The 23,869-nt window shown below is 44.7% G+C and overlaps 1 protein-coding gene across 2 annotated transcripts in view; it reads right to left on the reverse strand.

Moving 5' to 3' along the window:
• Positions 1–23,869, reverse strand: part of MEN1 (menin 1) — a 714,178-nt gene that overhangs the window by 484,255 nt on the left and 206,054 nt on the right. For both annotated transcript variants that reach the window (XM_040328762.1, XM_040328763.1), the window contains exon 5: positions 16,308–16,348. In XM_040328762.1, coding sequence (XP_040184696.1) covers positions 16,308–16,348 — 41 coding nt within the window. The remainder of the gene's footprint in view (positions 1–16,307; positions 16,349–23,869) is intronic.

Here is a 23,869-nt window from a genome sequence, read left to right on the forward strand (position 1 = left end):
CCTGGTATCCGTTAAACCTAAGCGTGAAGCAGATGATGGGTTTAAATTTGCCATGCTCACTTCATATTCAACGCAATATAGACAGGTCAAAAATATAATTAATAAACATTGGAATGTTCTCAGAGGAGACAGTGTTTTGGGCCCTCTATTGCCCGAGCAGGCAAAGGTGGTATTTAAAGGTGTCCCCTCGCTGCAAAGTCTTGTTGCTCCTAACATCATTAATTCACCCATACGAAGCTTGTTTTTTCACAATATGGTGGGTTTCTATCCATGTAAAAGATGTCAAGTATGCCATCATAATGCATTGGGTAAGCGCAAAATCTCCCAATTTCCGTCCACAGTTACATCTAAACAATATACCATTAGATCATTTTGCACTTGCAAAACTAAATATATTGTTTATTTAATTACTTGCCCTTGCAGCAAGCAATACGTAGGGCGTACCATACGTACATTTGCAATTAGGGTGGGTGAACACATTGCCTTAATCAAAGGGGGTGACACCAAACATCCTGTACCTAGGCATTACAGACAATTTCATCACAGAGATCCAAGTGGTACACAATTCACCATCATTGACAAGTACATGCCCCCTTGGAGAGGCGGTGCTATGACAAGAGGTGTATCACGCCTAGAAACGTATTGGATTTTTGAACTCCAATCTTATGTTCCTCTTGGCATGAATGTCGAGTGGGATATTAATGCCTTTATCAATCAATTGTAGGAATTATTTCCCTTCTTTTTTTTTTTTTGCACTGACTTACCATTGGTAAATAAATGGTGTATTAATTTATTTATCCTAATGTGAATGGAACTTTGTCATACCTATATGCAGCATTCACTGTCGCATCTTCCATTTTTTTCACATTCCATTGGTTACTCTCTTTTCTATACATACCCTTAATGTTTTTTTTTTTTTTTTACTTTTTAATGATATATATATATTGTTATTTCCACTAGGTCATCTATTATTTTATGGTTATTTTTTTACTATATAATAACATATATATATCTTTTACTGACACTACGATACCGATATATATATTTCTGTATGTATTGCATGTATACCAATTCATGTTTTTACATATATTTCAGGATACATGCGTGACATTTCTGTCAGGCTTTTTATCCCTGCTTTGGTCCGGGATTTTATGGTATTGCTATGTCCTGTATCTTGTTTTAATTTATTGATTTTTTATTTTCATTGGATATACACAAGAGGCGGCGTTTTTGGTTTTTACTAATTTTCGCTTCTGGCTATTCTTCCTCCCTTAATATCTGACATTGTACGTGGGGCTGGCGTTTAGACATCATATGCTTCCTCTTTTCTAACATATCGTGCGGCTAATCCCACGATACTTCCATGACTTTTGCCCATCCAATCGGCTTGGTGATTCGAAAGGATGGCATGAAATGACGGAGTTCCCCCTGCCTGATGTTTATACTTGGAACGCACGCCGCTTAACCACGGCGCCCGGACCAGGAAATAAGCTTATTCGTCCAGTCTATATCTGCAAGTGAGGCGTGTAACGCATGTCGTTCCGCTCGCTTGGTCACCATGTGAGGTCCAGAACGAGGCTTGAAACGCACGCCGTTCAGCCATGTTTTTGGACCAGGAAGTACTCGGCGGGTGTAATGCTGCATACGGGGAGGTAAGGTGTCAAGCTTTTGATTGGAGGTACCAATATTGTTGGGCTATTTATTCAAGGGGGCTTCAGTGGAGAGACACCCCAGATGATGTGTAATTGAACACGAAACGTGTCGGGTCGTCTCCATTGCCGCCTCAACATCATTATATGCGATTTTTGTACAGGATACATGTGAGTGTACTTGATACTTTTTAAATAAATATATATTTTTATCGGATTACACTATGTGGCCATTTTCTTCCCTTGCCTTCTCTGACCTTCCTGCTAATTGTGGAGCGAAATGGACCTAAGGTTCTATACCACACTGACATGTATGGAGTGACTATATTCAGCTTCTAGCAAGTGCCTTAGATGACTGTATACATCGATCCTGTGTACCCAGCTTGGTTACCATAAGCCCATCTTGACTTGTATTGACGCATGTCATTTCAAGTCCACCAGTTCTGGTAAGCCTCCATTTATCTTCATTGGTGGCGGTGATTATCTACACTTGTATTAGAAACAACAGTTGCTTCATTTTTTTCACGTGGTGATTTTTGTCTTCATGGACTTCATGTTATTTAATTATACATGTATGGACTTTTTTCACCTGATTCATTCAACATAAGAATTCCTTTACTGGATCTTCTATGTATTACACATTTGTGTTTATACTCTTTATTGAGCACTTTATTTATATTGTTTTTTATTTAATTGACTGAAGCGCTACACAATTTTTTTTTCCCCAAGAAAAGAAATAAGAAAGAAATGTGGGTGGACATATTAAAGTTAGGAGTAAAGATGAGATAAATGGGATTTCTACTTCAGAAATGCTGAAGAGGACGACACATTTAGTAGGGAAAACGGTCAGGCTTAGAAACACTACTCCTAGTGAGAACATCAGTCTAGATTTAGAGAAAATAGGATTTTTATAACAGCTTACCTGTAAAATCATTTTCTTGGAGTACATCACGGGACACAGAGCCGCATAGCCATTACATGTGGGTTATAGGGTCTACCTTCAGGTGATGGACACTGGTGTAATCAAACAGGAAGTTCCCTCCCTATAGAACCCCTCCCCTACTGGGAGTACCTCAGTTTTTGTAGCAAAGCAATAAGTGTCCCAATATCCCCAAACAAGAGGGGCGGGAGCTCTGTGTCCCGTGATGTACTCCAAGAAAAGGATTTTACAGGTAAGCCGTTATAAAAATCCTATTTTCTTTATCGTACATCACGGGACACAGAGCTGCATAGCCATTACATGTGGGATGTCCCAAAGCAATGCTTACTGAGGGGAGGGAGACACCAACAACGCAGACCGCCATCAGACGTGAGGACCTATAATGCTGCCTGCAGCATACTGCGCCAAAAAGCTGCATCCTCTTGCCGTCTTATGTTCACCTGATAGGAATTAGTGAGCGTAAGTACAGATGACCAAGTTGCGGCCTTGAAAATCTGCGTCATAAAGGCTTGGAAATGCATTGCGCATAAAGCGCTTACCATCCTGGTAGGGAGCACCCCCACAAAAAAAAAAAAAAAAATGGGGAATCCTACTCTAACCACAAGCCTGAATAATAACCTGATGAATCAACCTTAAAAACAGTTGATTTTAGATGCTGCCTGCCCTTTCCTGGGGCCTCCTGGTAGCGCAACATCAGTTTTCCGTATCCGAGCAGCCGCTTCAGATAGGCCTAGACCCTTCTTACTCCATCGTGAGAGAGAGTGTAACCATTTTAATAGCTGACCTGAACACTGCCTGCCCAGCTAGGGTCTTCTGTCAGCCCAATAAAAACGTCAGCTTTCTATATCTGAAACCTTCAGATAGGTATTTAACTGCTCTCATCTCAATTGAGAGAAAAGCAATAACTTTTCCTTCCGCGAAACAAGGTTTTGAAAAAAAAAGGAAGGTAAGAATATCTAGATTCAAATGAATACTAGATCCTTCTAGTAAATAAGGTTGGGTGAGGATGAATATCATTCTACTTGTAAGAATAATTGAGTATGGCTCTATACCAAGAAAGTTGCCAATACTAAAACTCTCTTGGAGGCTACCACAACCAAAACCACCAATTCCCTTGTTAAAGGATGAAGGGAATATGGTGCATCGTCCCAAGGAGCTGACCCTGTAAGCCGACAAAACTAGAGCCAATCCTCCGAGCACAAGGGCGACCCAACTGGTGAACTTATGCACTTCACCCCTTGTATAACAGCCCGGACCAAAGAGTGTGAAGTAAGTGACCTTCGGGAGCAAGGCCAAGATCGGATCATTGATGTAACTTAAGGTAAGCTCTGTCTCCTTTCCAAATGTAGGAAGGCAGGAATTTTACCTTTAACAAACTTCCACGGATGCCACCATCTGGTTTCACACCAGGAACATGGGTCTTCCAGACCGTAGGATATCTGGTCCTGGAGGCCAGCTCTCTTGTATGAATCAAGGGAATTGCTGCTGATTCTGAAAGCCCCGATCCTCGAGAATGTGGGCTATAATAGCCAGACCATTAATTCACCTGTTGCAAGGCAGGATGTAATACCCCCTGCAAATAGGCCTGGACAAGATGTAAGGGACTGTGGGTCCTCTACTACCACCCTTACTGTTCCTGCACCGAGAGGTTGTCAGGGTTATGTCAGAGTAATCATGCCAGCTTCAGTTCTCCTCTAATGTTGCATGGAAGCCACAAAAGTTGCGGCACTGGGGGGAGAGACACAACCAGTGACAACTGGTCCCCCCGGATTACTAACACATCTGCCCCGCATGCGGGTGGATCCTTTGTCCTTGATCCCAAGCTGTTCAATTTCTTGTTGAGCCTGGACGCCAATACATCTTATGTACAGGGTACTATTTCTGTGACATTTGGTCAGAAAAACAGTCTGGGTGCAGAGGTCATTCTCCCGGAGACACTTGTTGACGGCTCCAGCGAATCGCCTGCCCATTCTGCATTTCATGAAATGACGAATGTCAATAGGCAAGGTACAAGCTCCTCCTTGGTAAATTAAGTAAATCACTAGTATGGCATAGTCTGATTGTACTCTGACAGAACCAACCTGCCACCTGAACGTTCAGGCCCCTAAACCAGATGCTTCATCGGTAGCTCTAGCTGACAGATAAGGCTCCATTGGAGCTTGACTACTTCCCCTGGGCCATGGTCTCTTCCTGACCTGGCAAACCCTTTTAGTTTTAAAATCACCAAGAGGAATTCCAGCATATCTCTGGGACCGGGTTCTTTGGATAATGCTAGGTCAAGATCCACTCTTTCTAGGCCGACAAAATACTGTTTATAACAGCCCTGAATAAAAGTTAGTATAGGGAACTGTCTTGAATGAAGCCAGCATCTTCCCTAGTGCCTTAATCAAAAGGCCAAAAGTAAGGAACTTGTTACATAGTTACATAGTTACATAGTTACATAGTTAGTCAGGTTGAAAAAAGACACAAGTCCATCCAGTTCAACCACAAAAAACAAAATAAAAAAACACAGTAAAATCCTATACACCCAACTTCATACCCACAGTTGATCCAGAGGAAGGCAAAAAACCCCAGCGGAGCATGATCCAATTTGCTACAGCAGGGGAAAAAATTCCTTCCTGATCCCCCGAGAGGCAATCGGATTTACCCTGGATCAACTTTACCTACAAATCTTAGTACTCAGTTATATTCTGTACATTTAGGAAAGAATCCAGACCTTTCTTAAAGCAATCTACTGATCTGGCCAGAACCACCTCTGGAGGGAGTCTGTTCCACATTTTCACAGCTCTTACTGTGAAAAAACCTTTCCGTATTTGGAGGTGAAATCTCTTTTCCTCTAGACGTAAAGAGTGCCCCCTTGTCCTCAGTGATGACCGTAAAGTGATTATACCTGAAGGGTTCCACATGTAATGGCACTTTAAGGCTGGCTCCACCCAGCAGTGATGACAAGGGGCATAGTAGCCATCTTAGAGAGACCACATGTAGGAAGCAGAGATATGTAATGTCCTGAGATGCATGTTGCAGTGTACAGCTGTACTGAATAAACATCCATTGTTCCAGCCCAGAGTCTTGTTTCCCTCACAACACAGAGGATATAACAGTGGCGACGAGGATGGGATTTACAAAGTGTCTATCAGTCTGAGAGAGAGACAAAGACATTGTGGATTGTCACCTGGATAAAAGCAATTACAGATCCCAGCAGGAAAATGTCATTAATCGGGACATTAAGTGAGTTTGATGGAGAACAGACATCCTGGAGTTCCTGGGTTGAGAGACTGGAACAGTATTTCAGTGCAAATCACATCCCAGACAACAGGCAAGTAGCAGTGTTTCTGACAGTGGTTGGGGCCAAAACATATGACACTCTTAGAGATCTGCTTTCCCCTGTAAAACCAGCAGCTAAGACATTGGCAGAGCTGCTGACACTGCTAGAGGATCACTTCCAGCCTAAACCATTAGAGATTGCAGAAAGATTTTGCTTCTATCAAAGGCAGCAGCAGACAGGTGAAGAGATTAAAGTTTATGTGCTCGCCCTTCGCAGACTAGCCTCTACCTGTTCTTTTGGGGACTACCTACCTACTGCACTGAGAGATAAGTTTGTCATGGGACTGAATTGTGAGTCGACCCAAAAGAGACTGTTAACAGAGACAGACCTTACCCTTACAAAGGCAATTGAGATAGCTTCAGTGATGGAAATGGCTGTGAAAGATACAGAGGAATTGAACCCCCAGAGCAGAAGGGAAGAGGTGAAGCAGGAAGTTTTCAGAACAGCAGTCAAGCCAACTGCTGCAAACTGGAAATACAGACCTCCACCAAGCCGGGAGTCAGCTTGCTACCGTTGTGGCAATACAGACCATGACCACAAAGTCTGCCAGTTTAAGGATCAGACCTGTCATAATTGCGGTAGGACCGGCCATCTGAAACGAGTTTGCCATAGCAAGAAGGTGCGAGATAAACAACCTCTGAACCCCAAGACTAAGACATATATGGTGGGAAGATATACATCATCATCTGAGTCAGAGGATGAGGCTGTGCTCCACAGGTTAGACACACATCATATGCATTCAGCACCCTCCGCAATGACTGTAGATGTAACCATTGAGGGAAAGAATCTCAGGATGGATGTAGACACAGGAGCAGCAGTTTCAGTTATCACCCAGAAACAATGGAGACAACTTCAGACCCGAAAAACTGTCCGCCCAACACCAATCAAACTGCAGACATACTCAAAACAGATACTCCACCCACTGGGTTACGCAAAAGTAAAGGTATTGTACAAGGGTCAGACAAAGAGACTGCCATTATATATCCTAGAAAATGGGGGACCCCCTCTCTTTGGGAGAGACTGGATTGCTCACTTTGGTATGCCAGACATCGCCATAAGTCCCTGTAACACCGTTACCATTCCATTAGGAGATAATGAGGGATGGGTGGTGTCCCTGAAGCAGCGGTTCCCAAAGATTTTTGATGACCAGTTGGGAAAAATAAAGCATGACTGTGTGAGACTCAAGCTGAAACCCAACGCTCAGCCTAAGTTCTTCAAAGCTCGGACAGTACCTTTCGCACTCCGAGCAGGTGTGGAAGCAGAACTAAGTCGGCTGGAGGAACAAGGTGTCATCTCAAAGGTAGAGCACAGCGAGTGGGCATCACCAGTTGTACCGGTAAAGAAATCGAATGGGGACTTGCGCATTTGTGGCGATTTCCGCATGGCACTGAACTCTCAACTGGAAATAGACCAGTATCCCCTACCCAGAGTAGATGACATTTTTGCCTCTCTTGCAGGAGGTCAAAAGTTCACCAAGCTTGATCTCAAACAAGCATATTTACAGTTTGAGGTCCATCCTTCTTCCCGCAAGTTTCTGACCATCAACACCCACAAGGGACTGTATCAATATAATCGGATGGTGTTTGGGGTAGCCTCTGCCCCAGCCATTTGGCAACGAAAAATGGATGAGATTTTGGCGGACATTCCTTTCACTCAGTGCCTGCTAGATGACATGCTCATTACAGGACGGACCGACCAGGAACACAAGCAGAATGTGGAGCTTGTGTTGGCGAGACTCCAAGAACAGGGTCTGAAAGTGAACTTAGCAAAATGCCAATTCATGGTGCCTAAATTGGAGTTTTGTGGCCACCTTGTGGATGCAGAAGGTATACACACCACGGAAGCCAAGGTTGATGCTTTAGTCAAAGCTCCAGCCCCAACCAACGTCCAGCAGCTGCGATCATACCTTGGCTTGCTGAACTATTACCACAAATTCCTGCCAGATCTGGCACACACCTTGTTTCCGTTGAACAAGCTTTTGGAGAAACACTCCAGATGGGACTGGTCGGCTGCATGCCAACGTGCTTTTGAAGTTTCTAAGCGGAAGCTGTTGGCGTCACGCATGCTCGTGCACTATGACCTCCAGAAGCCTCTCACCTTGGCTTGTGATGCCTCACCCTATGGTCTGGGGGCGGTACTATCTCACATCTTACCAGATGGGTCAGAAAAACCAGTGGCATTTGCCTCCAGGTCTTTGACAAAAGCAGAAAGCAATTACTCACACATTGACAAAGAGGCTCTTGCGCTGATATGGGCAATTAAGAAGTTTCATCTTTACCTGTATGGTAGGGAATTCACCATACTGACGGACCATAAACCACTCCTTCAGATCTTTAGCCCTGACAAAGGCATCTCCCAGACTACTGCGGCCCGCCTCCAACGCTATGCCCTATTCTTGGGGGCATACAGCTACAAAATTCAGTATCGTGGTCATGATGCCAATGCTAATGCGGACGCTATGTCCCGACTGACAGGGAGGTCCATGGACTCTTCTCCACCGGTCAAGAGTTGTCGTTACACCAGCCTGTCCTTCTTGTCTTCTGGGGAGATAGCAGCCCATACAACCAAGGATACCTTTCTGAAAACAATACTCTCCTGGGTCCGGTCCGGTTGGCCTGCAACTGTCACACAGGAGTATGAGCCTTATTTCCGTAGGCGTATGGAATTAACTGTGGCTGGCAACTGTGTTTTATGGGGAGACCGAGTGATCATTCCACAGACCCTCCGGAGACACATTCTGGACTTGCTACATACTGGTCATCCCGGGAGCACACGTATGAAACAAAAGGCCAGAGGCTATGTGTGGTGGCCAAACCTAGACTCAGATATCACAACATATGTGAATGCTTGTGCTGGATGTGCACAAACGGCAAGAGACCCTCCTCGAGGGTGCGTCCAGCCCTGGACTTGGCCCACGGTTCCTTGGTTTCGCCTACACTTGGACTTTGCAGGCCCGATCAGAGGACACACCTTCTTGATCATAGTGGACACCCATTCAAAGTGGCCTGAGGTCATTCCTGTTACTCAGCCAACGACTAAGGCAACGGTTTCCATACTGTTACATCTCGCTGCTACGTTTGGATACCCCAGAGAAATCGTCACAGACAACGGTGCACAATTCACCAGTCAGGAGTTTCAGCGTTTCCTGACTGCCCACAACATCAAGCACAAGTTGACCGCACCTTACCACCCGGCTACAAATGGTCAAGCAGAGCGGTTTGTGCAGACTTTTAAACGCTATTTCAAAGCTACAGTGGCTGCAAGTAAACAACAGTCCCTGTCACCCCAGCAGCTGGACTCCTCCCTTTCTGCTTACAGAAACACACCACATGCAACCACTGGGAAAACTCCAGCAGAACTCCTTCTGGGGCGGCAGCCATGGACTGTTTTGGATATGCTCCGCCCTCAAACAGTCCAGGAACATGCACTACAGTCCCAAGACAAGATGGTCAAACACAATGAGCTCCCCCGATTCACAGCCCAACAAAAGGTATGGGCCCGATCTTATGGGGCTTCCAACACCCGTTGGCTTCCTGCTGTCATTGCAGAGACCTTGGGACCCAAGATGTACAAGGTCCGCCTGGAAGATGGTTCCATTTGCAGACGTCATGCGGACCAACTGCGCCCTCGTTCTCAACTGCCCGAATCCCTGATGCCGGCTGAACCACCAGTGTCTCAAGGATCTGCTCCCAGCGAATCAGGATGCACAGAGACTGATGATTGTGGGGACTCTGAACTTTTGAACTCGTCTCCAACAGAGCCCTCCAGCTCTGGTCCGGAGGTCTGTTTACCCTCTGAGCTGGGGGATCACTTCTTGGCCCTGCCGGTACCCATTCCGGCCAGCCCCGTTTCCTCCGGTCCCGAATCGCTGGATGCCCGGCCTCAACGACACTGTCGCCCTCCTGACCGGTTTCAGTTGCAAGAGCGGTTACGAGACTTTCGACGGGGCCGACGGAAGTGATCAGATGACATATTAAACCCAGCAACTGTTCCTGGAAGCTTGAAGTCCCGTAATTCTCCCGTGTTTGGAGGACTGTTATTGGACAGTTATCAGTTAATGTTTTGTGCCTGTTATTGTTTTGTTGTGTTTTTTTTTTTTGTTTTTTTTTTTAGGGATGGATGGAAGGTGTTATACCTGAAGGGTTCCACATGTACTGGCACTTTAAGGCTGGCTCCACCCAGCAGTGATGACAAGGGTCAAGGGGCATAGTAGCCATCTTAGAGAGACCACATGTAGGAAGCAGAGATATGTAATGTCCTGAGATGCATGTTGCAGTGTACAGCTGTACTGAATAAACATCCATTGTTCCAGCCCAGAGTCTTGTGTCCCTCACAACACAGAGGATATAACAGAACTGTTCCTTGCCATGACCACATAGACCAGTTTTCTTATAGCGATGGTCTTGTCTGAGGCCAAAAAACTCTCCTTTTTGGACTGTGCCAAACATACCCAGCTTCTTGTCAAATGAAAGAATGTATCTTTAGACTGGAATCCCAACCAAGGAGTTCCAGATACTTGACCATGCTGGACATCCTTAGGTCCAGCCATGCTACTGACTGACCCATCAGCAGGAGTTTGCTTCGGTATGCCATTACTGCTATACCCTGGGCCTACAGACCTGCTAGAGGCGGGCCCTAGCACCCTGACAACTCAGGAACGGAGGCTAACCCCAAAGGGCAAGATCACCAACTGGAGACGTGGATGATCAGGTAACCATGTGTGATCCAGCATCTTTTTTGCATCCAAGCAACTTTATGCGATTTTAGGCATTTCTGTGGAAACAAACCTCTTCTGTGTGACCAAACATCCTTGGGTAATCAAGGATTTGGGTGATCAGGTGACCATGTGTGATCCAGCATTTTTATGCATACAAACGTCTTTATGCGATTTTAGGCCTTTCTGCAGAAACAAGTCTCTCTGTGTGACCAAATATCCTTGGGTAATCCAGGACCTGAGTGATCAGGTAACTAGCATCTTTATGCACTCAAGTATTTCTATGCAACTCTAACAAACATGCAACACCATACAGACAGAAACATGTATCCTTATGCGATCCACAATAAAACATGCTCTGTTACTTGTTTTTATCCCACATGCATTCCAAACTCATGTATCTTATGCAACATGCGGACTGGTAAAGAGGAAGTTATCCTCTGTAAATGTGCGTTTTCTCAATTAAGAGACATTAGCAATGTGTACCAGCAACTGTGCATCCCTCAGATGTGCATTTGGTTAGCCTGAAGCCGACACCAGGCTGAGGACCATATGGAGGTCTTACTAGCCACCTATAGGAAAACCTCTCTTTACACTCTAAGGAGAAGATGAGGCTTTGGCCGAGTAGGCAGAGGGAAGTTATATGCAGCATGAATCTCTGAAAAGACTGCAGGTGCAATCAGAACCTGTAGGGCTTTTGATAGCTTCTCCTCGTTAGGCTGCAGCTCCTGTCTCCTGTCCTCTGACAGTGAACCTTCATCCCCAGCTCTTCTAATCCCTTTGTTTAAGGATTAAAGCAGGAAAAGGGACACACCCTGCTTTTTTTTTGCTTCTTGTGAGGATGCTGCGAACATAGCAGTTAACCTCTTGTATAACAACAAATGTGATGCAAAAAACAAAACACATGCAGAGTGACTGCAATGTTGGGGGAGACTGCAGTGACTGACAGGTCTGATGGCTCAATTTGTGAGCTGTTTAAGTCTCTACAGGGGAGAATAAGGGGCCACCGGGTTCAGGTGGCGATTCCTTTTTATATTCCTACCCCCGACCTTATTCAATGGGGAGACAAAAGTCCTAAGCTAAAAGCAGAGGAACTTAACCCAGATGCATCAACAGCTGAACTAGTCTGGCAGCAACAATGCCTGCTAATCTGCACAGCTAGATGCGGAGTAGGCGTCTTAGATGAATCTGTATCCAACTCACACAAGGTGCTTATGTTTGTGTCCCCCTAGCTTTACATAGCTCTGACGTCTGGGCCTTTTTTGAAGAGCCCTCTCTGTGACTGCACTGAGCCGGTGAGCACGTGCGGCATGGTAGAGCCTGAAGCTGAGGAAGTGGGACGCACAATAGACCAGCTAACACTTAAGCTTCCGTCTTTGGAAAGCATGGTAAGCGAAAACATCAGGCATGTCTTTTACTGCCCATAGTAGTGGAAAAACAGATAAGACTTGCAGCTACTCATGGAAGACAATCCTTTGCATAGGATTAAGGGAATTTTTTTTTTTTTTTTTAATGTACCAGCCCCTTCAAGGGGAGATATATGGGTACTACAGCCATCCTGTCTGAACAGACATAGTGGCCCAGGCAACATGCCGGCTAGGGGAGATATATGGGTGCCCTGAGCCATCCCGTCTCAGAAGACATCGTGGTTTACATTGCCCATGCATAGAAACAGAATATAGGCAAGACCCATAGTCCCCTAAAGAAGACCTACTGTCGAACCAAGTCCTGTAGGTCCCTCTCTTACCTTTCCACGCTGCAGGGTATTGCCAAGCAAGAGGCCCAATCTTCCCCCTTCACCGTGGGTATAGTCCTAGACCTTCAGGGACCAGGGTCCATGGCAGGAACACCACACCCCTGGACCTATATAGCACCCTGGCAGCAGAAAAAACATTTGGTCCTTAGAAGGCACAAAGTTCTGGAACCCAGGATCCAGCCCTCCGCAGAGAGGCATTAAAGGTAAACCTCGTTCTTCGTACAGAGGCCCGGGTACCGTCCACTTTGGCTATGAAGCACCTTGGACGGATCCGGATTTTTTGGAGGCTTTTTACATCCAGCATGGATCCCTCCAGTGGAGCTCCTAAGAGCACATGTTAACTTGTGACCAACACCTTAGACACTGAAAAAAAACGGAGGTACTCCCAGAAGGGGAGGGGTTATATAGGGAGGGAACTTCCTGTTTAATTGATTACACCAGTGTCCATCACCTGAAGGTAGACTCTATAACCCACATGTAATGGCTATGTGGCTCTGTGTCCCGTGATGTACGATAAAGAAAACAGAAAAGACCCCTCCTGTTACCCCAAAACAATTCCCAAAACTGCACATGAATGGAAACCCAAATTCCTTTATCCTGGGAAGGAGTTAGAGAGAATCAGAAAAGGGGATTGGGAGGTTCCTTATCCTTTATGAAGGGAAGGTGAGTCTCCTGTAATAGCAGTGAGCGCAGTGACAGCAGAAGACCAACGCCCATATGCACCTGTCACTGTATGGTGGGAGACGTCAACATCTCTTACACATGTAATGGCTTTAGTTGATACCGGAGCTGAAGTTACACTTTTGCAAGGAAATCCTTCCCATCACAAAGGAAAATTGATTGCAATACATTACATAATTTGCCAAATCATTTAAAAACCTGTGGCTACTGAGATTTCTTCCCGCCTGCAATTAATTGATCCAATTAATATTTAAATTAAAATAGGGGAGGCTCCGTCTTCATGACTACTGTCCATGCAATATCCATAGAATATAGCCAATGCTAACTACATAAGCAAAATATACAATATATATACACTTTATTTATTATATTTTATTATTATTTTTTTATTCATTCTCTATTGGATAATGCTATGCATTAGGAGCTTGCCCTCTGCTCATCTACACACTTAATGACATAATACATTTTCCTCATATTGATCTTTTTATTCACAGACCTTATTCTAATGCTACATTTATACACCCCTGTTCACCATCAATTTTTACCTTTCAAAATAGAATCAGTCTTCCTGTTACGGCATATGATTTCTTTAAAAGCTGTATCATATTTTAAGACTGCTCCTATACACTCCCCATTAGGACTGACGGGCTCTGCATAATCTGCACACTCTGATTCAGTCGCATGTTGCTTTTCTAAACCAGCAACCCCGATAGTTGATCATTTGGCCTGTGATCCATGATCATCATTGAGGTATCCTTGTGCTCTATGTCAATGTATGTTTAAGGATGATGAAGGTTATAAATACCTTTTTCGCTCATCTCTTTCTAAAAAAGAAACTTCCTTGCTGAAATAACTTTTGTCATATCTGTGTATATATAATGTACTATACAGTTAACCTACTTATTATGTTATGCTTATGTGAAATGATGTTTTTAATGTTTTGATGAGTATGAAATAATTGTTTTTGCTTCTGTAATGTCTCATTATACTTTTATCTGCTTCTGTAATTTCTCATTATACTTTTATCTATCTGTTTATAGATTGTCTTATATACATATGTGTCCCTGAGGAAGCCCCAATGGGCAAAACATGTAGGACCCACTGTATATAACATTATATATGTCAACCAATGGTGAATTACAATCTCTCATATGATCATGTTTTTTAGCTTTGTCTGTATAAATAATGTATATTATTAAAATTATATTTTTTATATACATATGTTGTCTCGCTATATGATCTCTGTGGTTCCAGAGCCAATATTTTTGATTCCTTGATAAGTTCTTGGACATACCCAATCTGCATTCGTACAGTCCCATGCCCTATCCCTTAATTGGGAATTTATATTCATTTTTCTACCCGGGACGGTAATGCATTTGGCTACCTTTGTTGTTTTTATACGTGCAAGCTCTCTATATATATTTCCTCATTTTCTGATTTATGTATAAGGTTTGGGAGGGCAAACCACACCAGCAGTTAAGACATGGCCGAACAGATCGGACACTTTTGTGGGACTGTTGACATTAACCACTTCCCGACCGCGGCATGTATATGTACGTCCACAGAATGGCACGTACAGGCAAATGGGCGTACATGTACGTCCTTGCCTTCTAGCGGGTGGGGGGTCCGATCGGGACCCCCCCCCCCCCCCCGCTACATGCAGTGGTCGGATTCCCGTGGGGAGCGATCCGGGACGACGGCGCGGCTATTCGTTTATAGCCGCTCCGTCGCGATCGCTCCCCGGAGCTGAAGAACGGGGAGAGCGGTATGTAAACACGGCTTCCCTGTGCTTCACTATGGCGCTGCATCAATCGAGTGATCCCTTATATAGGGAGACTCGATCGATGACATCAGTCCTACAGCCACACCCCCCTACAGTTGTAAACACACTAAGTGAACACTAACTCCTACAGCGCCCCCTGTGGTTAACTCCCAAACTGCAACTGTCATTTTCACAATAAACAATCCAATTTAAATGCATTTTTTGCTGTGAAAATGACAATGGTCCCAAAAATGTGTCAAAATTGTCCGAAGTGTCCGCCATAATGTCGCAGTCACGAAAAAAAAACGCTGATCGCCGCCATTAGTAGTAAAAAAATTTTTTTTTATAAAAATGCAATAAAATTATCCCCTATTTTGTAAACGCTATACATTTTGCGCAAACCAATCGATAAACGCCTATTGCGATTTGTTTTACCAAAAATAGGTAGAAGAATACGTATCGGCCTAAACTGAGGAAAAAAAAAATTATATATGTTTTTGGGGGATATTTATTATAGCAAAAAGTAAAAAAATATTGAATTTTTTTCAAAAGTGTCGCTCTATTTTTGTTTATAGCGCAAAAAATAAAAACCGCAGAGGTGATCAAATACCACCAAAAGAAAGCTCTATTTGTGGGGAAAAAAGGACGCCAATTTTGTTTGGGAGCCACGTCGCACAACCGTGCAATTGTCTGTTAAAGCGACACAGTGCCGAATCGCAAAACCTGGCCTGGGCATTTAGCTGCCTAAAGGTCCGGGGCTTAAGTGGTTAATACAGCGATCAAAGCTAAAAATAGCCACTGATTACTGTATGTCAGTGGCAGGGAAGGGGTTAACACTAGGGGGCAATCAAGGGGTTAACTGTTCCCTAAGGAGGTGTTTCTAACTGTGGGGGGAGTGTAGTGACTGAAGGAGGAGAGAGATCGCTGTTCCTGATCACTAGGAACATCAGATCTGTCTCCACTCCCCTGTCAGAACTGGGATCTGTCTGTTTACCTTGACTGACCCCCGTTCTGGCTCTCTGAGGAGTAATCACAGGTCATGGGCATCCATTCTGGCGTCGCACTGCAGGTATGCACGTGCCCCCTAGAGCTCCTAAAATGCCCGACATACACCTACGTCGATTCATGCAGCCTTGCCAACCTGCCGCAGTAAAATGACAACGGGTAGTCGGCAAGCGGTTACGCTAGTCTGGAGTTCTGCCTTCAGGTTGCTGCATGTCCCTTTAAATGATTGGCAATTAGTTAATGCATCTTTGTTTTTATTTTAGTATGTTTTCGTTTTTATTATCATAAAATATGCTGCACAATTTGTAGTTTACATTTTATGTTTTTTTATAAGAAGTTAAAACTTGTACTTTAACATATACTTCACTGTATATCATATCATCTAATGGAATCATAAACATATAACTGTTGAGGTTTAAAACTTAGCCAGCTTAAAAAAAAAAAAAACACAGAAGAACTGTTCAGAAATACTCACTTGTCCAAATGTCCTCCGTCATAAAGAACCCAAAGCAAACTCTACAATTACAAAACAAGTATACAAAGATTCAAATCACATTCCACTAGCAGATAACTTGCTGAAGGAACACATTTTTTAAATAGAAATGTCAAGCCTAAAGTACAACTAAAGGCAAAACCTTTTTTTTTTTAACAGAGTGGAAATAGATTAAAACATCTGTCAGTTCAAAAAAAAAAAAAAAGAGGGAAATCTTCCAATGGAGACAGACACTAGTTTGTGACTTGGGGGTCCCCAAGGGATTCCTTTAATTTGCAGGGATTTCCTCACTTGATTTCCTCACTTGACTTTTTGGCAATGGGACGGGATGTGAAGGGAAATCTCCCCAACAGGACACAGATGAAAAAATAAATAAACTGACAGGGGTTATGACCTTTCCTAAAGCCCTGTACACACGATCGGAATATCAGATGGAAAAAGTCAGACGGACTTTTTCCATCAGAAATTACGACCGTGTGTATGCCCCATCTGACTTTTTTTAGAGGAGTTTAGATAGAGAACGTGTTCTCTTTTACTCCGAATTTTTATACAAGTTTGGCCAGGCAAATGCCTGATTGTGTGTAAGGGGCCTTACTCTATCCAGAGTGAAAAAAATATGTTTTGCCTATAGTTCTACTTTAATATTACATCAGTGAATTTATTCTCAACAGTCAGTAAGAAGTGCTCGAAAAACTTATTTCCTGTAATTAATTTAAAACTATTTTTAAGTGTATATTGACATTTTAAGCATTCAATTGTGCAGCCATGATTCTATTACCAGTACAAAGAACTGCAGAACTGAAGTTGTCACAAACACAAAAAAAAGCTTAGAAAGTATAGAAACAGTGATTTGAAAAAGGTTGCCAAGTGCCAATTTTCTCTCCTTAGACCCCTTTCACACTGGGGCAGTTTTCAGGCGCTATTGCGCTAAAAATAGCGACTGCAAACTGACCTGAAACACTGGCTGCTGTTTCTCCAGTGTTTCTCCACTGGAGCGGTGCGCTAGCAGGACCGCTCTTAAAGTCATGCTAACCGCAACTTTGGAGTGGTGAAGGAGCGGTGTGTTTACCACTCCTTCCCATTGCAAAGCAATTGGAAACAGCGGCTATACCGCCGGCAATGCGTCTCTGCATTTTCCAGCTAATAGCGGGGGTAAAACCACCCCGCTAGCGGACGGATACCGGAGCAATTACGACGGTAAAGCGCCGCTTAAAATAGTGGTGCTTTACCGCCACCGCACCTCCCTCCCCAGTGTGAAAGGGGCCTTATAGACATAAATGTATACCTTTGCAGACTGGCTATACTGTAAGATAGTGGGAGACCAAACAGACTTGGAACCTCTAAATGTGTTTATTAGACACTTGCCAATTTTCAGTTTTTAACGCTGTCACATTTTGAATGACAATTGCACGTTCCCTGTACCCAAACAACATTTTTCTTATTTTTTTCACACAAATAGAGTTTTATTTTGGGGATATTTAATCACAGTTTTAATTTTTTTGCTAAATAAATGAACAAAGACCGAAAATTGTGAAAAATAGGACCGTAAAATCCTTTTCTCTGACATCCATGGACGGACACAGCTCCTTAAATCTTGACAAGTGGGTTATGTTCCTGTTCATAGGAGAGGACTAGGCAGAAACATGTTAGATAATCAAAAACATGTTACTTTAACAGTTGAACAGCGCCGCCCAGGGGCAGTCCCTCCAGACATAACCCTCCTCCCTGCAGTTTGCAGCCTCAGTTTCTTAACAAGCAGTACAAACCTAAAAAGGAGGGGTGATAGCTGTGTCCGTCCATGGACGTCAGAGAAAAGGATTTTACGGTGAGTACAAAAAATCCTATTTTCTCTTATCGTCCATGGACGGACACAGCTCCTTAAATCTTGACAAGTGGGACATCCCCAAGCAGTGTAAAAAAACGAGGGGTGGGAACAGTATCAGTAAAACCAATTTAACTTCACCCCAAAACAAGCAGAGCTCCTTAACGGAGGAGGTGCAACCTTAATCAGCCGCCTGCAAAACCTAGTGGCCGAAAGAAGCATCAGAAGATGCACGCACAGCAACCTTGTAACAATTTGGAAAAAGTGTGAACGGACGACCAAGTCGCCGCCTCGCACACCTGTGACACAGATGCTTAATGTCGGAAAACCCAGGAAGCACCAATTGCCCTGGTCGAAAAGCGCCGTGACCGGAAAAGGGCGCGCCCGCCCCCTAAGAGCATAGGCCTGTATGACGGTCTGCCTGATCCACCAGGCCCTTTTGCGGACCAGACACCGACACAAAAAGAGCGTCAGATCTCCGAAACGGAGCCACAGCAGGCAGGAACACCCGCCAAGTGCCTACCACGCCTAAACTATTAAGAGCAACCTCCGTATGGTGCGCCGGCCGAGGACATAAGTATGGAAGAACAAGGTCCTCATTCAGATGAAAGGCCAAAACCACCTTCGGAAGAAGGGAAGGACGCGGGCCTACCACCACCTAATCCTTATGGAGTATCAAGCATGGAGACTTGCAAGACAAGACCGCCAACTTAGAAACCCTGCTGACAGAAGTAATGGCCACTAAAAAGGCCACCTTTTGAGATAGTGTCAGGAGAAGAATCTCTCTGATGTTTCCAAAAGGAAAGTTCCTGAAGAACCGAGAGGACAAACCCCCCTGCAGAAAGAGGTACCCACCAGGGAATGGGCCACAAAAAGGCCACTGAAAAAAAAAAAAAACCACAGCCAGGGCTGAAATCTGCCCCCAAATGGTGCTTTAAACTATTTTTAGATCCACTCCAAGCTGTAAAAACAGCAGGACCCTGGACACCAAGTACGTCCGTGGACGTCACCCCATCTCTTCACACCAAGAGATGTAGGCCTTCTAGGTGTGATGGTTGAGATGACCAAGTTGGACAGACCCCGGTCTTTTAAAACCTGGCTTCCAATAGCCATGTTGTGCAAGCCAGCGACTACAACAGGAGGACGTATGGGGACCTTGAGACAGAAGATCCTCCAGCCCTGGCAACCACCAGGGTACCAAGGACGCCAAGGCCAATCTAAAGCGATTAGAATCATCGGGATCGCCTAAGCCTCCACTCTGTGGAGCAGCCGAGGAAGCAACTACAATGGAGGAAAGGCATAAAGTCGCTGATACAGACGCCACAGGGACACCAACGCGACCGACGTGTCGTACAGGATCACTAGACCTGGCCACGAGCTTCGACACCCTTGCAGTTGAGACGACTGGCAAGGAGATCTGTGCCCTGTGAGACTCACCTCCTGCAAGGGAGTTGAAACACCTCCAAGTACCAAGACCAGTCGCCCTGGTCCAGCATCTGGCGACTCCAGTAGTCCGCCTGCGGGTCTACCTAATGGTAGACCGAAGCCGCGCCTGCGGCGTTGTCTGGCTGAATCCAGATCGGATGACATTGCAACCTCCTCGACCACGAAGAGAGGCATAGCCTGGTCACCCAAAGTACTAGGACAATGATTGGTAGACAGGATTTACAGCACCTGGTATTCCCAGGCAGTCTCCCATCCAAAAACTAACCAGGCCCGACCCTGGTTAGCTACCGAGGTCAGACGAGAGGAGGCGTATTCAGGGGAGGTGTGGCCGTAGGCCCACTAAAGTCCAGTGACTCTGGGCTGAATGGACCCCCCAGGGACCCCCCTCAACCTGTGAGGCTGGCGTCTGTCGTAATCACCGTCCACTGGAAGGGAAGAAACGACCTCCCGGACCGAAGAGTCAAGGATCTCAGCCACCAATTCAAAGACTCTGACTAGGTGGCGCACCTGAATCTGATGATCCAGAGACAAAGATTTTTACCACTCGGACAGTATTTCCCTCTGGAAAAAACAAGTGTGGAACTGGGCATACGGTACCGCCTCCAAGGAGGCCACCAACAGGCTCAGGACTGCATGCAAACGGAGATATGACCGATTGCGTGATGCCAATACCTTCATCGCAGACTGAAGAGTCTACAATTTCTCCAGGGGAAGAAAGACCTTTGCCACCGAGGAGTCCGGATCAACCCTAGGTACTCCAAACGCTGAGTCAGTGTAACGCTCCTGTCGTTCTGTGTAACGATTTGATCGTTCCTTCTAGTAGATCGGGCGCTGCCACTTTGAATCCTGGCATCTGGGCTCCGTTCTCTGAGACGTCTGCGTCACTTCCGATGCGCGGACGATTGCGCTCCACGCTGGAACGCGGAAGCGGGTCCTGGCGTCCCCCGGCTCCTTCCCACGCTCTGGGGCTATTTAAACCCTCAGAGATGGCGGCAGGGTGTTCCACTATTTTCGTTGGACGCCTGCCGCCAGCTGAGAACTTGGACCAAACCTCTTACTGCAGAAACCTGGGATCCTGTCACCACAGCACCCTATTGCACCAGGTACCAACCCCACAGCCAACTCAACCTCCGAGCCACCCGAACACCAGCATTGGACTAACCTCCTCAACTACAAACAGGGACTGCATCTCTCCATAGCTTCACAGCCTAGGATGATCCCAAATAAGGCTTAATCAGCAGAGCATCGGATCTTCTCATCATAACCTCAAGTATCCTTTCAGAACAATAGCATGCTGTAATGTCTATTCCCTATACTGATTAATGAATGGGACTCTAAAGGCTTATCTCTCCTTACCACTTAGTTATTTCTCATCAAGATCTGAACCCAGTGCATATGTATCAACAGCATAACGTGGCCTAGTTCTGTTGGTAGTGCTAAACGTTACCTCGCTCAGTATTCTTATTATTTCTTCTTGTAATCAAGTCACCCACTATATACTTGGTGCTTATGAAGGAATAAGCATCTACAGACACCTGTTTGTTTCTCCATAGAGGTTGTGATGATTTGACCCCAAAACTTTCAGCGTATAATTGAGAGTGAACTGGTGGATCATACCTGAGAAGCCTCTGCAGCTGAGATCCAAACTCTTTAGTAAATTCAGTCAACAGGGTCATAACATAATAGTGGAACCTACTATTAAATGGATCCAGCAGAGCTTGCTAACCACTTAGTTGGACTTTCACAACGGGTGGATACCCTAACCGCTTCTATGAATGAACTTCGTTTAGAAAATGATGCTCTTCGCAACCAAAATTGTGTGCAACCCACGGACCGACCTGAGCCTAAAGTATGTCCCCCCGAACCCTTCACAGGTGATAGGAAACTTTTTCGCCAATTTATTAGTTCATGCCGTCTTATGTTTGAGTTACGCCCCCGCACCTACTACTCAGACAGGGTTAGAATTCTCACCCTGATTTCATATCTCAAAGGTGAACCTAGGGTTTGGGCCGACTCATATGTTGAAGAGCATGGGGATCTTCTAGGCGCATTTAATACCTTCCTGGATGAAATGTCTTTACTCTATGAGGACCCCAATAAACAACTCACCGCTGAGAATACAATCAAACAAGGAAAAAAACCTGTAGAGGACTATATCTCTGAATTTAAGTGCTGGAGTCGAGAGACCCAGTGGACTGATATTGCACTTCGGGAATCAGTTTAGATTAGGCCTATCAGAAGCAATGAAGGATGAGATTGCTCGTGTTGAACTTCCCACATCTATAGAGGATCTGATGCACCTTTCTGTTGCCATTGATCGACGTCTTTGAGAAAGGAAGGCTGAACGTGCCAATACATACCCTCCTTCACCTCTCAGGAGATCTAGATCACCTCCCAAAGATGTTCCAATGGAGCTTGGCGCAATTAAGGGACCATTATCCCCTGCTGAAAAACAACGACGCAGACTGAATAACCTATGCCTATACTGTTCCGCTCCAGACCACATCGTTCCTAGTTGTCCTCTACTCAAGAGGAAGACCGACGGTAACATTTCTAACATATGTAAGCCCAATCCTCGTGAAAGTACCTCTAACCGCTATATCTTTGTCACCCTTACTTTACAGTGGGACCAAGATAGGACCACAATTGACGCTATGGTGGACACTGGAGCTTGTGGCAACTTTATAGATTCAGGAATTGTTGAATCAAATAAAATCCCTTATGTGGTTAAGCAAACTCCTTTGTCTGTCACCTTTATTGATGGCTCAAGTTCCTCCTCTGGTCCAGTCTGCTCTCAAACTTCTCCTCTAATGGTCTCTAGTGGGAATGGTCATACTGAAACTCTAACATTCAACATTATTCCGTCTCCCCTGTTCCCAATAGTACTCGGTTTACCCTGGCTACATCTCCATCAACCCAGTTTTGAGTGGTGTAAGAATTCTCTTTCTCTACACTCCACATACTGCAAGGAAACCTGTTATCCTATCTACTCTATCTTATTAGCAGATGCTTATTATGCCGATCTCCCAACATACTTACATGATTTTGCAGATGTATTTAGTAAAACCAATGCAGAGATACTCCCTCCCCATCGTATCTACGACTGCCCTATAGACCTCATTCCAGGCAGTTCTATTCCAACAGCACGTATCTACCCACTATCACAACCAGAACTTGTCCATCTCAAGGACTACCTTGATGACAACCTAAGGAAAGGCTTTATTAGACCGTTCACTTCCCCAGCAAGTGCTGCTATGTTTTTTGTTAAAAATAAGGATGGCTCACTCCGACTAATAATCAACTACAGATCTCTCAACATCACAATAAAAAATCGCTATCCCTTACCCCTCATTCCAGAGCTCATCGAGCGTCTCCAGACCTCTAACATTTTCACAAAGTTGGACCTCAGGGGTGCTTACAATCTGATTAGGATCCGTCCAGGAGATGAATGGAAAACTGCATTCAAGACTCGGTATGGTCTCTATGAATACACTGTAATGCCATTTGGTCTATGTAACGCACCCGCTACTTTCCAGTGGTTCATCAATGATATTTTTCGTGATTTACTTGACATTTGTGTCGTAATTTACTTAGATGATATCTTGATTTATTCTGACACCCCGGAAGAACACAACAAACATGTCAGATGGGTTTTGGCCAGGCTCAGAACACATTCCTTATACGCCAAGCTTGAGAAATGTGTTTTCAGCCAGACATGCATCTCCTTTCTTGGTTATCAAATTACCCCTGAAGGCATCCAGATGGATCAATCTAAAGTGGAGTGCATTCTTTCCTGGCCAGTTCCTAAGTCAAGGAAGGCTCTACAGCGTTTCTTAGGATATTCAAACTACTACCACAAGTTCATCAAGAACTTTTCATCAACTGTGAAGCCACTAACTAGTTTGACTAGTATAAAAACACCTTTTTCCTGGTCTAAGGAAGCACAGAATTCATTAGATTCTCTCAAGCGTTGTTTCACTTCCGCTCCCATCCTACAACTACCAAATTCAATGTATCATTTCACTTTAGAGGTTGACGCCTCCCACTTTGCCTTGGGAGTGATCCTTTCTCAACGTTCCACTTTATCTGAACCTTTGCATCCAATTGCTTTCTACTCCAGGACTCTATCACCAGCCGAGAAGAACTACCCCATTGGGGAGAAAGAACTCCTAGCAATAAAGGATGCATTAGGAAACTGGAGACACCTATTAGAGGGTTCCACACACCCTATAACCATTCTAACGGATCATCGTAATTTACAACATCTGAAGGCCTG

Source organism: Rana temporaria, chromosome 11 (genome assembly GCF_905171775.1).
Source record: "Rana temporaria chromosome 11, aRanTem1.1, whole genome shotgun sequence".
Taxonomy (NCBI): domain Eukaryota; kingdom Metazoa; phylum Chordata; class Amphibia; order Anura; family Ranidae; genus Rana; species Rana temporaria.